The following is a 15,555-nucleotide window of genomic DNA, read 5'->3' as shown; positions in this document are numbered from 1 at the left end:
AATAGCCGAGTTTCTCTCCCTGGCTTGACTTTTCTACATTTTGTGTCCATTTGGGTTTGGAGAGGGACACAAGAGGTTTCGGCATTGAGCGGAGAGTTAAATTATGCAGCTGCAAGACTGCCAAGCCCTTCAGAATAGGATGCTTCGTTTAGATTTTCCACAATGCTATTGAAGTGCTTATTTTCCTCCTGAAGAGACACAAACAGATGCAAACTTCTGTAAACACTTTAGAAATGAATTCAGTGAGTTTGGCCTCTCAGCAGTGCTCAATAGCTGACAGAAAAATGTCTAATTAGTGCAAGTGGAAATAATAGGGCCACTTGGATTCCTTCCATCCTCCTCCAAGTCTACTTTTCCTAGGAACTCAAAGGCTCTTTTGTTTGGTAGGTCACCCTCTCTCAGGCTTTTGTGCTCCGATCTATTAAAGGAAGAAGGGGAGGAAAAAAAAATAGATTAGGCGATGCTCTGTGCTTAAATATATGGCCTGTTGATGAGCATTTCGAATGGCTGGTTTGCAGTGTCAGTTTACAGGTGCTTGGAGAGGAGGATTCCTCCATTGTTGGCCGGCACAAGCGGAGTTGTGCGTGCCCGGCTCCAGGAATCCTTTTCAAGTGCCATCCTCTTAGAAAATCCAACTCAGGCTCAGGAAAAAAAAGGAAATTTGTACAAATCCGCCTCGCCGAAGTGCAAACAAGCTAGCAAATACTTGCAACAGATCAGTGCTGCAAGCCGGCCTTCATGCTGTATACCGTAGGCTCTTCTCCAAATGGTTTGACATGGGCTTTCTCCTGCAGACCTCAGATGGTGGTTATGCTGCTCAAAATCAAGAACGAGTCTTGCTTTCAGATTGTGAGGCTCTGAGCTAAAAGCAAAGAAAATAGAAATGAGGCTGGGGATGAGTCCAAGGAGCCTGCGCGGTGTTTAAAGCAGTTTGTGGGCATTGCTGTCTCTCTGGCTCTGCCTGTGCGTTTCCACAAGGAAGGCAAGGGAAGGAGACTGGTGCTAAGACAAAAATGGGAGATAGCTGCCAAATTTGATGTTCTAGTAGGGATTTGGACAAAGTTTTCTTGGCAGTCTCTCATCCTCTGATAGTGCTGTGGGGCCTGATCTTCCCTCTCCTGTGTTGCTTTTACTCTGTCAGGAGCGGAGTTACTCGCTGACATGAATGAAAGGAGAAACGCATCCTTTTTTCTGAGGAGCCTTTGTATGGTTTAAGGTGTTTTCCGCTTTTTCTTTCCTCTTGTGATTGACCACACTGCAAAGCAGTACTCAAGCATTGCCAGCTCCCAGGTGTTGGAGCCAGGCTGGGCAGTAGGAAACCGGGCTCCTTGTTGGCAACGTGAGGCTGCGGAATGGCTGGTGGCCGTGAAGACCGGACAGGTCAGGGCACCCGTGAGGCTCCACAGCTGAAGAGATGGGTCTTTCTTTACAGCAGATGGTTGTATTTCAGGCAGATGTTCCAGTGAAACAACGACTGCGTACCACCCTGTGCGACAAACCCGTAAAAAGGGAATCGCCTGGATGTCGGCGTGTGGAGCCACCTCCTCGCTCCGCCGGGCAAGAGTGCCAACCCCTGCCCACCATGGGAAGGGGTCGGTTTTTGGTAGATGTCCCCAGGTCCGTGTGGACTTCTGCAGCTGCAATGAGGCTGTGTGCCTCCTCACGGCTGTCTTTGCTGGCCTGCTGTCCTCGTAACAGCATGCTATCTCAGGAGCTCGGGCTGATTCCTCATGTCGGTCCCAGCCGCTGTGGGAATCCAAGAGAGTTCATACAGACTTAGTAGTCAGTAAAAATGACCTGCAGGGGAAAAATGTCAGACTCCTGGCCTGTTTGCTTGTTTGTGGTGTACAAAGGAGTGGATGGCTTGAGCTCCATCTGGGACAATGGCTGTAGTGACCATTTCCAGTCTTTCCAGACTCAGGTCCTCCTTTTAAACTAATTGCTATTACTGCTAGTAATCTGTCGGGCGTGATTTAAATTCATTAACAGACCACCAGATTATGCAGTTCCAAATACTAAACAACAATTAGAAAGACCAAAAAAAATTCAGGAATGGTATCTATGGCTCAAACAAAATAAACAGCTGGAACCTTCCTATCTTAAAATGAAAATGTGATCAGGACTAGTCATAATTATAGGTTATAATAAATCCTATCTGATCACTGCCACAAAGGCTTATTTTTATATAAATATATATTATATAAATGCCTAGGAACATAGAGATTATCAGATGGGTAGAAATTTTGAGACAGCCTTTTAATTGCTAGTTAATATTTGCTTCTCGTAATGTTCAGTACTTCACTTGCTGCAAAAACTGTGTAGCCACCTTATAGCAAATAACTAAGGATGTCCCATCTGTTTTGAAATGGCATATAGGCAGCATCGTTAGGCAGAGGGTTACTAAAGCTGAATATTTTCTGTAGTCAGTTCAGTGAGCCTTTGCGAGGTGAGTTTCTCCAAGGCTGCCCCATGGCACTGGTGTTCTTTTCAGGTTTATTTGAAAGCCTCGATCATGGTCAAGGACTGTGTAACGGCAACTGCTATTGTGTTCCTGATTGACCGGTTCCTGTATTGGATTGATGCCTCCAGCAAACTTCTTCGGATTGCCAAGGGTCTGCACAGGTTGCAGCCCACCACGCCAATCGGTCCTCAGGTGCTCATCCGCCAGGCTCGCCTCTCCGTCAACACAGGTACCGCTCCGTTTTCTCAGCTCAAGCCCAATTAGGAACTACTTGACTTTGAAGAAGATACTTTGTCCCGTGCTGGGGATGACATGCTTACGGCCCCGGTGCCATCTTTTCAAACGCACAGCCCACTCCCAGCCCCCTTGAGCCCTCCCAGCTCCTCTCACTAGCACAAAGGGGCTGGTATAAAGGGTTTCAGAGCCAAAAGCAGGAGAGAAAATTGTGAAAGGGTGTGGAAAATACTAATTGGAGCTTTTGTTCCTTAACAAATCTTCCCTGCTGGTTTCAAACAGGGATATCTGAATTGCTATACTTCTGACCAAGGGCCTTTAAAAAGTAAATTAGAATCCCGGCATTTTCTCTGTACTGTCCCAGCTGCTTTTTTTTTTTTTTTTCAGTGGGACCACTTGACTATGCAAACAATGCAGCTTACAATCCCTCGAGGATAAACTGATTAAAACCAAAATAAATTCCACCATTCCTATCGTGTGGGCAACACCTGAAGGATTTTTAACGTATCTTCCCACTGTCACATCGGGGAGAAGAAAACAAAGCCAAACAAACCTGCTCTGAAAAACCCAGCTAAGGAATATTTTATTTGCAGAAAAGAGATCTATAAGTTCCCTGCATAGCCATTTTTATCTGTGGCCGTGGGCTTCTCATGCTCCCATTGCCATGGTGTCTGGGTACTGGCACACTCCAATTGATGGGCTAGTTCAGCCAACACTTATGCTGCTTCACTGGCTGGAGCAGCCTTCTTGAATTCAGCTGGACAATTGAGACAAAAAGCAGGGTTCAACATGAATCAAGCTGATCAAATTAGACCTTAAGGCGTCTCCTGCAGCCCATCAAGCCTGCCACGGGAGACTCCAGCCATGCGACAAAACCTCTGAGCCATATGACAGGAGGCTGAAAGGCAGAATCCCCACTTTGCGTTGCAGGCTGCATCCTTTCTATATATTTTTTGGCTATATGTTCGGTACTTAAGATGGTTCTTAAAAGCTAGGTAGAGGGTGACAGGGAGGCAGCGTAGCCTGCGGCTACGCTTTCTGTGCTGGGATGTCAAGTCAGCTGGCTTTGAGGTGCATCTGCAGAGCTTCCCCTCCTGGTGAACTCCCCAGTGAGACCAAAATGGGTTTCCAAACCCCTTGTTTCCTTGGGACGGAAACCAGCAGCTCTGTTGCTGAAGGAAGCAGGCTAGACTACTTTATTCTGGAAGAGAAATAAGAGCAGGGAATCCCAGCCGGGGGTGGGCAGCAGCTCAGTGCCTGCCCCAGTCTTGTTGCCACCTCCCCTGCTCTGAATCCTGCAGCAGCCCAAGGCATGGGAAGGAGCAGAGTGAGAAAGGAGTGCCTGGAGCCACCTGCCTACACCGCAGGGTTTGGGTTTACTCTGAAACCAACGCACAGCTTCAGCCTTCCCCATAAAGGAGAAGTATCCGTTGTTTTATCCTTGCGGTCGGTTTACTGAAGCCGCACTGTAGAACGTAGACAGCGTGCACAGAAATTCAGCAGAAATACCAGAGCTTGACTCGAGGAGGACTTTCTCACATTTTAAGATTAAGCACTCTTCCAGGAATGTATAGTGTGTTAAGTAAAACAGATATATACATAATTTCATCTTACTGTGCAACCACATATTACAGAATGTAGTGCATGTACATTTATGACTATTGACAGCAACAAATCTACGTGCAGGTGATATCGGGATGTATCAGGTTAAGTATCATACAGCTTCTCAATGAGATTTTCTGAAGCAAGTGTCTGGCTAGAAGCAGTTGCCTCATCAGCATTTTCTGCAATATTTGTTGCATATGTGAAATAGCCTATGTCAAAGAGATTTCTGAGCATGAGGTAGCATCTGCAGTGCATACTTAATTAGAAAGTTCAGTCTAAATGTGGACACACTGACAGTGCTGGGAAGAGGAGTACAATTTGCAGGGGTTTCACTGATGAATATTTTTGTTCACTTCATGCCACATGATATTTTTATATTAATTTTCTATCTTTTATTTCTTTAATCAGGGAAACTTTTAAAAGCTGAATATATCCTAAGCAGCCTTATTAGTGACAATGGAGCAACAGGTACGTATGTATTTCTTTTCCAGTTGCAGACTTGCTATTTTGGTGGGATTTTTGATACTAATTTCAACAGTCACACAAGCTTCAAATATAACCAGTCTGACCTCAGTAATGACTCCTTACATCACGTTTCTCTTTTTTTCACCATTCTTTGCTAAAATGTGGAAAATGCAACTTCGTTTTGAAATTTCCGAAATTCATCCTTGAATATCTTCAATTGGGTGGGAAAATATTCTGGACTGACAGCCTTCCTAGAAATTTCTTTGCCTAGAGAGTTTTAAAATGTGGACCAATTTCAAGCAAGTGACTGATCTAGAAAACTAAGACAATTCCCTGCCCCCAAAAATCCATATTGTTAGAGTAATGCTTATCCTCCAAATTCTCACTGAACCTACAAACGAAATGAATACTTTATTCTAGACCTGTAGCAGACTGCAGTGTAATTATTTAGTATCTTTTGGGGTTAAGAAAAAGAGAGTGAGTCCTGGTTCTTACAGCAGTTTCTTCTATTGCTGGATAGATGTGCAAAACTAAAAATGGGACCATTCCTTAATGCATGATTATGTTTGTAGAAATTACTTTTTTTTTTCCTTTCTGTCACATGATTATACTGCTGATCGTGTGGCTTGTTTCAGATCTAGAGGGATGTGTAGTATTTCTAATGGTAAGAATTCATTAATTTTGACAGACATCCATAATTATTATTTAGTTACATTTTTGAGACAATATATTTTAGGGTTTTATATCTGTTCTCCATTTTCTTAGCCTTCAGGGTTTATTAGTCAATACATTCAGGTTTCTCTACAACCATGAAACTTAGAAATTTAAGAAGCCTGTTCTGGGTTTTGTTGGTTTGTTTTTCATGTGAAACTGAATTTCTCGTACAAGAAGGGCCTTCACGCAGAGGGCTTTTAACAAAATACCAGCTATCACTATTAAAGTAGAATTGGCTGTGCAAAACACTGCATTTCATCTCTCTTGGGATTATGCTTTTCTTTAAGATTATTTTCATAATATTCGGTGATAGTACTTCTTTGTTCAGCATTGAAGATGTGTTGTTGAACAGGTACTTTGTGCTAAGAATTGCAGTGAAATGTTCACAATACTTAGGAAAGCTTAGTGATTTTATTTCGTATTCTGTTCTGAAATCCAGTACAGATTTGATAACAAAAGACTTTGTGTAAGTAATCATACTGTGTTAACAAGAAAACTTTTGTTTTCATCTTCATGAGATACTGATATCTGAAAAGAAAACATGTTTTGCCAATGGTTAAAAGTATTTTGCTCTGCTATATATACTGGTGACAACAAAGATATTCCATATTAATCCTTTTGACTGGTTTTTAGTGGAACTCTGTACAATGTTGATACACAATGACTTTTTGTTACTTCACAGCATAGAGGTACTTTTCACTTTTTAGAATGTTTTTATGCTCTGTATAGCTGTCACTCAAGCTGCATACCCATATAGCTGTCTACTTATATTCTTTAACGCACTGTCACTTTGTCATCTATCTGACTCAAACCGGCTGAATTCAATGGGGAGAATCCTGTCAATTTACTGGGATTTAAGTTACCCTCAGAGGCTTAAAATGACAGCAACATTTTTCATTCTCTACTGAGTTTTTCCACTCTTTCTGCAGGTACCTGGCGATATGCTAAGGAAAGCGATAGGATTCTCGTTCAGTCAGTCTGCTTACAAATCAGAGGACAGATTCTGCAAAAGCTTGGTAAGGCTTTTTTCTATAAATGTCTGCTCAAGATTTTCCCCTTTTTTTTTTTCTTTGCAGTCAAGCTTTAAAATGGTACATTTGGCATATGTCAGAGTTTTAGCTTGTGTAGAACACCTGCCTGATGCCCATAACACAGCCACGGAAGATGAGCTTGTACGCACATCTGTTTGCAGCAAGGACCTAGAGCCATGTACCAGGCAAACACATTTTAGAAATTACCATTTTATTACTAATCTTACCGGAAGTCGAGGAGCGTTCTGAAATGTTGTTCCCTTTTTCCCGGTGCTATTCCATGTTCGCTAACGCTTTTCCCAAATTCGCTGTTCCCAAAGACATGCACTAGTTTATCACAGGTACAGCACAGCAATTTCCTCTCTCAAGACAAGAAAATCTTTGGTTTTCAGCATGATGGGCTTCTGTATTCAGGGCTTGGTACTTGAGGCCAACAGCCTAATTTTATGCTTTTGATGTGATCTTTCGTCTCCATGACTGTTGAGCTGAAGTCTTTTATGAGCATAAAATGTGTGTTTATGCACAGCCAAAAGCTAACGGAAACCAATAAATGTTCAGTGTCACCAAAGCAAAAAACGCCATGGTATGGTTTCATACTGTTTTGAGGGCTCCTGACTCAAGGAGGTGTAAAATAAACTATTGAAAGCCATCCGTAGCAGTAATCTGCTTAGTGACTGTTTTTCTGATTTATTTCAGGGATGTGGTATGAGGCAGCAGAGTTGATTTGGGCTTCAATTGTGGGATATTTCAAACTTCCTCAACCAGATAAAAAGGTAGTATTTCCTTTTCACCCTGGATATCCTTGCCAATCTAATAATCATTCCAGATAAGCTTTTGTTTACTTCAGAAAAGTCTTTTAGCAATAATGTTTCAGTTACACACCTGAGACAAGGTTAACGTGCAGGACAAATATTCTAGCCAAAGTCTGTATTACACATTGTTTCCGCATGCATACACAGACTTACGGACACCTTTTTTCCTTCAGGGGAAGAAAAATAATAGTTTTCATTAAGCAGAATCATCTGAAGTGAACCATCACCTAGGACGTCACAGGTGCCTCTGACAAGGACAGACTAATTCCAGAATGCAGCGATAGATTTTATTTATTTATTAGGACTAAGGCTAATTTTTTTTTTTCTAGTAACCAAGCATGTTTATTTGCTGAGCTGTGCTACACTATCTGTTGTGGGTGATGGGTGTTCCCCGGCACTGCAGTATCTGAACACCTTGCAACAGCTACCGTATCGGTCTTTAACACCTTTGTGAGGCTTGGCCACACTAATCTTCCCACTGTAGATGAAGCAACAGTCACACCATGTGTCCGTAGCTAAACAGGAATGTGAACCTAAGTCTTGCAAGTCCTAGGGTGATGCTTTAAGAAGTTTTGTAATTGTACCCCAGCATAAGATATACCACAAAACCAGACCTCGTCACCTCTCCTCTGCCATACCTCAAAGCTTGACCTCAAGCTTAGAACATTTCTATGGGAGCAAAGATGTGTAGTGAATTTTGTGGATAGCATCTAGATAATTCCCAGTGTTCTTAACTGTTTAGCTGGGCAGAGCCTTAGCTAGCATGTATCGATCAAATCTTCCAGAGAGAGACACAATTAACTATATGCTACTATACGCTACATGTTCATGTCTTATTTTCTAATTGATTCTGTAGAACCAATTACAAATTACCAGAAAAAAACCAATTATATCAACACCAAGAGCTCTTGACTTTTGTCCAACTCTGTTTATTTGTTTTTTAAACTGCAGTAAGCTAGGGAAGTGTGTTAAAAAAGATGCTTGTTTTCTTGGGCTATGCGTGATGAGCATTTGTTACATCTATCATCTCTCTAGACATCTTCACCCTAGATTTTTTAGAAAGACTGGGATCAAGTAGCCAGTTCTTAAACATAATTTTTGGTTTCCTGTGGTCTTTTCTGAAAAACAACAGTAAAACAGATTGAGTCTTATTTCAGATGTGATTAGCCAAGGGCTTAATGCAGCTTTTGGTGATATTACGAGACTTCACTTTCATTGTCACAAATAGCACCTTGGGAAAATGCAGTGCTAAGGAAAATGCAATGCTGTTTAAGTTGAAACCTAGAGTTAGCGGTAATAGGGAGAGCTGCCACTCATGGAAACTCATATGTATCCACTAGGCTACACTTTCTGCCAGTTGAAATTAATAAAACCTTACCAAGATGAAGTCTCTGAATTTCTTAGCAGTGCTTCTCTTTGGATCTTGTTTGTTTGGTTTGATTTTTTTTCCCCTATGTTCTACACAGAACCTACTTTATTGTAAGCAGTAAAATTCAAAATACAAGGAGAAAAACACTACGATAATTTTCCATTTCTCTTTCAGGGAATTGCTACTTCCTTGGGTATTATGGCAGACATCTTTGCTTCCATGAACGAGAAGGATTACATACGTTTTAAAACCAATGCTGAGATTGACCTGGTAAGACTTGGTTTGGTGTTTGTGTGTGTAGATTCTTCATATGGACTGTATGTTATCATCCCAAATTCACCCACGCTTTGTTCTTCCTCCAGTTCCTCTCCTGTGCTGAGAGGGCTGAAGAAACTTCCATTCATTCCTGGTAAAAAAGTTCATTAGCACCTAGATGGAAGGATGCCTTGCATCAGGAAAAAAGAAACGTTAAGAGTAGTTACAGAGTGTGTATGTCTGTGTCTGTGTAATATATAAATATTTATAGGGTCAAGAAGTGACACATTGATGGTAAACCTGAGCGAAAAGTCTCCTGCAGAAACAGACCCTGCTGTTGTTGTTTAAGATACGATGTCCCATTCTGTCAAGACTCAAAGGTCTCGGAGAGCTCAGGGAACCTACAACAAACAAGAAATAAATCCCAAGCTGCCTTGCTTCAATCTAACAGGGTTGCTTACCCGGTAGACCCACCTCTTTGGAAAGAAAGCCTTTGAGATGAGGTTTTCCCTCTTGTTTTTTTTTTGTTTCGCTAGAACCTTCTCCGAGAGTTCAGTCATCGCTTATTATCAGCTGCTGAGGCCTGCAAACTAGCGGCAGCCTACAGCCAGTACACCCCGTTGTTTGTCCTCACAGCCGTGGTAAGTATTAGTCTTCATTCTGAAAGTGTTATTTGAAGAGTCCAGGCTATTAAATTTGGCTGTAACCTGGCTTTCAAACATTGCATCACACAGGCTATTGTGTCTGTGTTGTGGGTATGATGCTATATGTTGCTCTGAACTCCAATCAGAAGCTAAGCAGATGGGTGGAAAGCAGTATTTGTCCACAGAGCAAGGATGGGCTTTCAAGCCCATCTGGAAATGCTGCTTCTCCTTTAACTGCAGCTATATTTCAAATGAAAAAGAGCAAGGTTATTTCCTCCAGGAAACACAGCAGCAGGCAGTTAGAGCTGACGTTTCCTTCCAATTGTATAAGGGAAAGAAACTTATTTTTTCCTGCCTTTATTTATCTCTGACAGAGGTCCAGGTTTTTAACTCCTTCACTCCTCTTTCATCCCCTCCCAGAACATCCGTGGGGTGTGTTTGCTGTCCTATAGTCACTCCAAGGATTGTCCCCCAGAAAAGAGAAAGTTCTACTTGTCTGAAGCCAAAGAATCCTTTGAGATCGGCCTCCTCACCAAGAACGATAAGAGTCCCGTCACCAGCAAGCAGGAGCTCCACAGTTTTATTAAAGCTGCTTTCTGCCTCACAACTGTGCATCGATGGCTCTATGGGGAGAGTGAGCAACTCCATGAGGTGAGTCAACTATGTAGAGAAGCCATGGGAAAACTGCATTCATACAGCACTTCATTTACAGAAGAGGAGGAGAAAGGAGTGCTTGCCAAAGAGATCATGTTTCTGATCACATCTGTGAAGAAGCGCCTGCAAGTGGAAAGCTTCCCTAATTCTGATGCCAGGTCTTATGTTCCAGACAGTTATAAAGGCATAGTAGAAAAACCTATCCTGCAAGGGGAAGCCAACTTTGAGAAAATCCTTGCCATGCATTCTCAGCATCACCTGTCAGTGTGTGAAGTGTTTGAAAATACTTGCAGGATTCATAAAACCACACCAGGAGAAACCCAAGTGGGAGCTTGTATCACAACCTTAAGAACAGAAACCAAAAACATAGACACTGTGTGTACTACTGAAGAAATAGCGTACCAGAGGAAAGGCGCTGCGAAAATGCTGACTTCACCAAAAGCAGGGAGTAGCTCAGAGAGACTCAGTGGCCAGAGAAATAAATACATTGGCTCTGATGTGATGAAAATTTCCTTCAATGAAGAAATGGAGCCATTAGAAACAGAAACAAATGATGAAAGCGGAGTTTTTGGCAGATGGCAAAACAGGAGTCAGACCACTACTTCAGACAGCTCTTGGTGCAAGCTGTCAAAATCAAGTTACTCATCCAGCTGGGAGGAACTAAACTGTAATAGCAGCAAAGGGTGTCCCAGGGAAGAGCAGCAGCAGGAAAAGGGCTCAGTGGAGGAGCAATGTTGCACAACAGAATCTGATGAAAATGGTCAAGCTGCATACTTGCGCTCATTGCCTCCCAGAGCCTGGCATCCTTCTCCTCGAGAGCCTCGACGTAGCTGTTGGAGATCTCCTCAGCCTTCCTTAGAGGCGGATACACCTGTAGCTGGGAGGCTGGTAGAGAAGGTGTCTCTTTGCAGAGAAGAGCTGCAGGAGGGAAGACACTGTGGAAAGAGCTCTTCTGAAAAGAAAGCAGCGGGGGCGAAAAACGCGGTTCTTTCCTTCTCCACCCCTTACTCTGTTCCTACCAGGCTGGAGGAGGAGGAGGAGAAGTCTTCCTCCCGGGCGGAGTGGGGCTGCAGGACCAAGGACAGTGGCAGGGAGGGCAGCGGTGGCCCCCCGGCATCCTGGCGCCGGAGCCAGGTTGCGTGGGTCCGGCCAGGAGGAGAAACTGCAGATAGCACAGAGGATCCCTCCTTTGAGGCACGTCCCCCCACAAATGGGGCTGCTTCTGTACTATCAACGAGCATCGAGCCGAAAATGGCCAGCGACTCCTCTGCGCGTGACCGGCTGGGGAAATCTGCTGTGGTGGGAAATGGATCTCTCAAAGTGCCTGAAGTTGACGCCCAAGCAGAAACAATAGATGACACTGAATTTGATCTCATCAGTATTGGAGACTTGGTAAACAATAATCCTATGGCGTCTGTTCCAAAGCATCAGTCGACTCCCGGTGCACCAACAGCTTTGCCCCTGGGTGGAAAGATACCCACAACCAAGCACTTTGACTGTGCCACTACTGAAGAAGATGAAGAAAAGTCTCAGGACATGGTGAGCAGCAAGAGACAATCCAGTTCATCTCTGAGTTCATGGTACAAATCAACACAGATGCCCAAGAGTTCCCCTGAAGGTCCATTTCTGAACCCAAGGGGAAGTGGTTTTGTCTTCATGCCTGGGAGAACGAAAGAAGAAATCCTTGACGCTCGATTTCTGAGGGACGATGATTACGTGCAGCTTCTGGCAGGGGTAGAACATAATTGGCTTGTCCAGAGACTGATGCCTACTGGAATTTTTAAGTCTAAACAGCTTCGTAACGCATACTGTAAGTTTCCACACAGTGATGGGCATTTTCACACAGCAATAGGTACTCCCACAGAGAACAGTCCTGACTCAGGCTTTTTAACACAACATTTTAGTCATCATTTATTAGGACTTAATTTTTTGTTGGTTTATGAGGTTTTGGATGAGAATTTTAGCAATGGCGGAACACTCCCTTGAACCATTTTCTCCTGTTCCGTTGTACCCATTTGCACATCAGTCACAGCTTCATGGAAACGGGCTCCATCTCCGAGCCCACTCAGTCCCTCCTGCTTCAATCCCTTCATGCAAGAGGTAACTTAGGCTGCTTGAACTCCCTGTGCCAGTTCATCAAGCCCTTTCTACCCCATTACTTGAGTCTCTGGTTTTGTCGCCCATTTAGATTCCACATTTCATCCCTGCAAACTGTGTATTTAAGATAATGATTAATAAGTTAATCATAAATAACAGCCATACCTTAATATGCAGACACTTGATCAATAAACTTAGAAATACAGAAGCTAAGAGCAACACCACTTTAGGCTGCTTCACTGAGCTCATTAATTAAAACCCACTAAGGGCTCATCCCATCTTGCATGTCACAAGCCCGTTCAGCAATTTTTTGTCCTTCATGTAAAATATCCAATTCTGCACCTAAATACCTCTTACCATATATTTTATAGCCCTGTACTTTGCTTTCGGAGAAGCCTGGATATCTTACGTCCTGGGTGCTGGTTATTTCATCCCTCAGCAAAGGCTTAGAGCAGTCTTGTGGAGTTGTCCACTCTATTTGTGGTGTTTTGTTTTTGTAGCTGCTCTTCTATTAAAATACTCAAAGAAATCAGGCCTCTGGACAGGCCAAGAAACGGCTGTATTCATTGGGGACTACCTGGACGTGGCAAAGGAAGGCAAACAGAGAAATGCATTTTGGATACACTTCCTGCACCAAGAAGAAAGCCTGGGAAGGTATTGACCAAACCAATTTCTGAAACAAAATGTTTATGACTGCTACTTCTGTGTAAATGTGAATGAAAACTGTCTGGTAAGATTAGTCTTACACTTACACCTAAGATTCAGCTAGTCTAGTGCCTTGTTATACAGTAGCTTTTATCAAGTATTTTCAGAAGACAGTACAAGTTTTTACTTGGACAACTACAGAAATCATAGTCACAGTGGGAGAAGATTGTTTCTTTAGTCTGTTTCAACCTAGTTTACATTTGGTTAGATTTTGACTGATAGTCTGTAGCAAGAATGTTTTATGGCTTTCCCAAATCTCTTGGGCGTTTTGGCAATCTTTCCCATCGCTCCATGTAACTCTCTACTTCTTAATTTCTGGGAAGAAAAAGCTACTTCACTGTTGTCTTTTAACAGCCATGTTAGTGTTCATTTGCTCATGACAGCTCTTAGGCCTGATTTCACCTTTGTCTGTGCTGGGATAATCTCATGGGAGCTTAAATGTTGCTTCCTTTTTATTTGACTTCTAGCTTTGCATTAGAGAATTAGCAATATAGATAGATAGATAGATAGATCACAATACCTATAGGCAAAAAGGTGATGCAGTTCCTTTTCTTTAATTTTAGCAGCAGGTTTATGCAATGGATGCATCTGCTACGAAAGCAGGATTAAAATCACCTCTTTGCCTCATAAAGGCCTCTGCACCAGGAGAACTCTGCTAACTGCTAGTTGCAGATTTAGGATTGTTATTTGAAATAGCTTATGAATTATTATGGGTTAAGAACAGTATTTTAAGTACCTCTGAGTCAGGTCTCCCTTCAGAGTCAAGAAGAGTTGGCTTTAAACATTGCGGTGTTATGAAACCCCCATCCTAGGATTTGATTGATCAGTACAGCATTTTATGCCTGTAAGAGCTATAAAAGAATAAAAACCCAACTTTAATCACTACCATTTTAAATGCAGCACCAACAGCTGGCTTTGCTTCTGTACAGCCAAGCTCTGCTTTGTAGTGATGTTTCTGTATCACAAGTAGGGCTTCCCAAGTGCAGTCTGCTGCAAATCTGACTACACCAAACACTTCTCTTCTTGTTTAGGTATGTTGGGAAAGAATATAAAGAAGAAAAAGGACTTCTTCATCATTTCAGTGATGTGGAACGGCAAATGACTGCCCAGTACTACGTGACGGAATTCAACAAAAGGCTGTATGAGCAAAAGCTCCCTACCCAAATCTTTTACATCCCATCTGCAGTACTCCTGGTAAGAGCTGTCTTTAAGCAATACAAAGGAATTGATGGGAAGAGTGTCTTAAGTCAATTTTTATTTTAAAACGCTAGCAGTTAGGCTACCTCTAGATGACATGGTATCATTCATGTGATCTTATCTGGTAGCTGCAGTTGTTCATTTCAGGACAGAAGACACCTACCTGCAGAGCCACAAGTTTGTGGGTGCACTGGCAGAAAACATGCCATGTACTGCTAGAAGTCAGAAATGTAAATAAAGCCCAGGAGTTACCCAGCCTTTTATATCATATGACAGTATATGGACATCTGTTTTCAGGGGTAGTTATGAAATCTGAACAGCAAAGTGACCCATTTTAAGCACGACAAAAACATCTAAACCTCACTAGAACCCAGCAAGTGAGGTTCTTGCAGGCCAGTTGATTTGCTGCAGGACAACTTTGAGGCCTTTTCTGCACGATGCTGAATTTCAGGAACACAGGACTGGAAAGGACCTCCTCGTGATTCCACGAGGTCCACCAGGTCCAGTGCCCTGATACCGCAGGCAACAGCACTGCATAATCCCTTTTTATACTCTTTAAGCCCATCTTAAAAGCAGTTGTGTAGTGTTTTATGTTTTAACCTTCATTGCTTCCCATAAGAAATCATTCTAGAGCTGCTTTCTTGATGTCTGGAAACTTTCTGCTATTTTCTGACCTAAAAGTAGTGAATTTATATTTATTGTCTTTCTCACAACTACTTTGAGGCCTAGGCTTAAGGAAGGTGTAGCAAAAACATCCCCTCGTAGCCTGTGTTCTGTAGCCTGGGGAAGCCAAGCTTGTTTTCATGTCACATCAAGATACAGGTCTCTCTTCCCCTGTTCACCTGTGAAGCCCTGAGCCTGCTCTACTTTGAACTCCCATTTCTTAAATACTGATGATCAGAACTGTACAGTGTTCTCTTGAGACTCCTCCACGCCTTTTGCAGACGCAATAGGAATCCTTACCCTTAGTGAGACCTGCATTTTTCATGGCCATATCACACTGGCAGCTCAGTCATCCTTCAAATGGCTGTCACAAAAAGCTCTTTTCCTGAATAACAACCCTTTAGCATAGAATAGGACACCTTTAGACCACGGACACCTTTAAACCACAGTTCAGTTAACTTGTTGACACAACCTCACCTCTGATCCAATGCCCTACAGCCTGCTCCTTTTCCGATTGTCCCTGACAGCACAACCAGTATCTCTTTCTCCACCTGTGTGGGCTGTACTCAGTCATGAGAAGGAAATGCCTGTGCCTTCCCTGCAGCCGAGCGTACATGGACTGGTGAAGAAAGGCTGGTGGAATTGGCAG

At 42.8% G+C, this 15,555-nt stretch overlaps 1 protein-coding gene across 1 annotated transcript in view; it reads left to right on the top strand.

Annotated features, from left to right (window-relative positions):
- The window catches only part of ALPK1 (alpha kinase 1), a 50,504-nt gene that overhangs the window by 30,735 nt on the left and 4,214 nt on the right, over positions 1-15,555 (top strand). Inside the window, exons 5-13 of the mRNA XM_030027852.1 lie at positions 2,492-2,690; positions 4,709-4,768; positions 6,409-6,495; positions 7,207-7,283; positions 8,866-8,961; positions 9,483-9,587; positions 10,011-12,054; positions 12,842-12,995; positions 14,078-14,240. Coding sequence (XP_029883712.1) covers positions 2,492-2,690; positions 4,709-4,768; positions 6,409-6,495; positions 7,207-7,283; positions 8,866-8,961; positions 9,483-9,587; positions 10,011-12,054; positions 12,842-12,995; positions 14,078-14,240 — 2,985 coding nt within the window. The remainder of the gene's footprint in view (positions 1-2,491; positions 2,691-4,708; positions 4,769-6,408; positions 6,496-7,206; positions 7,284-8,865; positions 8,962-9,482; positions 9,588-10,010; positions 12,055-12,841; positions 12,996-14,077; positions 14,241-15,555) is intronic.

The sequence above is a fragment of the Aquila chrysaetos genome, chromosome 1 (assembly GCF_900496995.4).
Source record: "Aquila chrysaetos chrysaetos chromosome 1, bAquChr1.4, whole genome shotgun sequence".
Taxonomy (NCBI): Eukaryota; Metazoa; Chordata; class Aves; order Accipitriformes; family Accipitridae; genus Aquila; species Aquila chrysaetos.
This window is presented reverse-complemented; position numbering and strand designations above follow the sequence as displayed.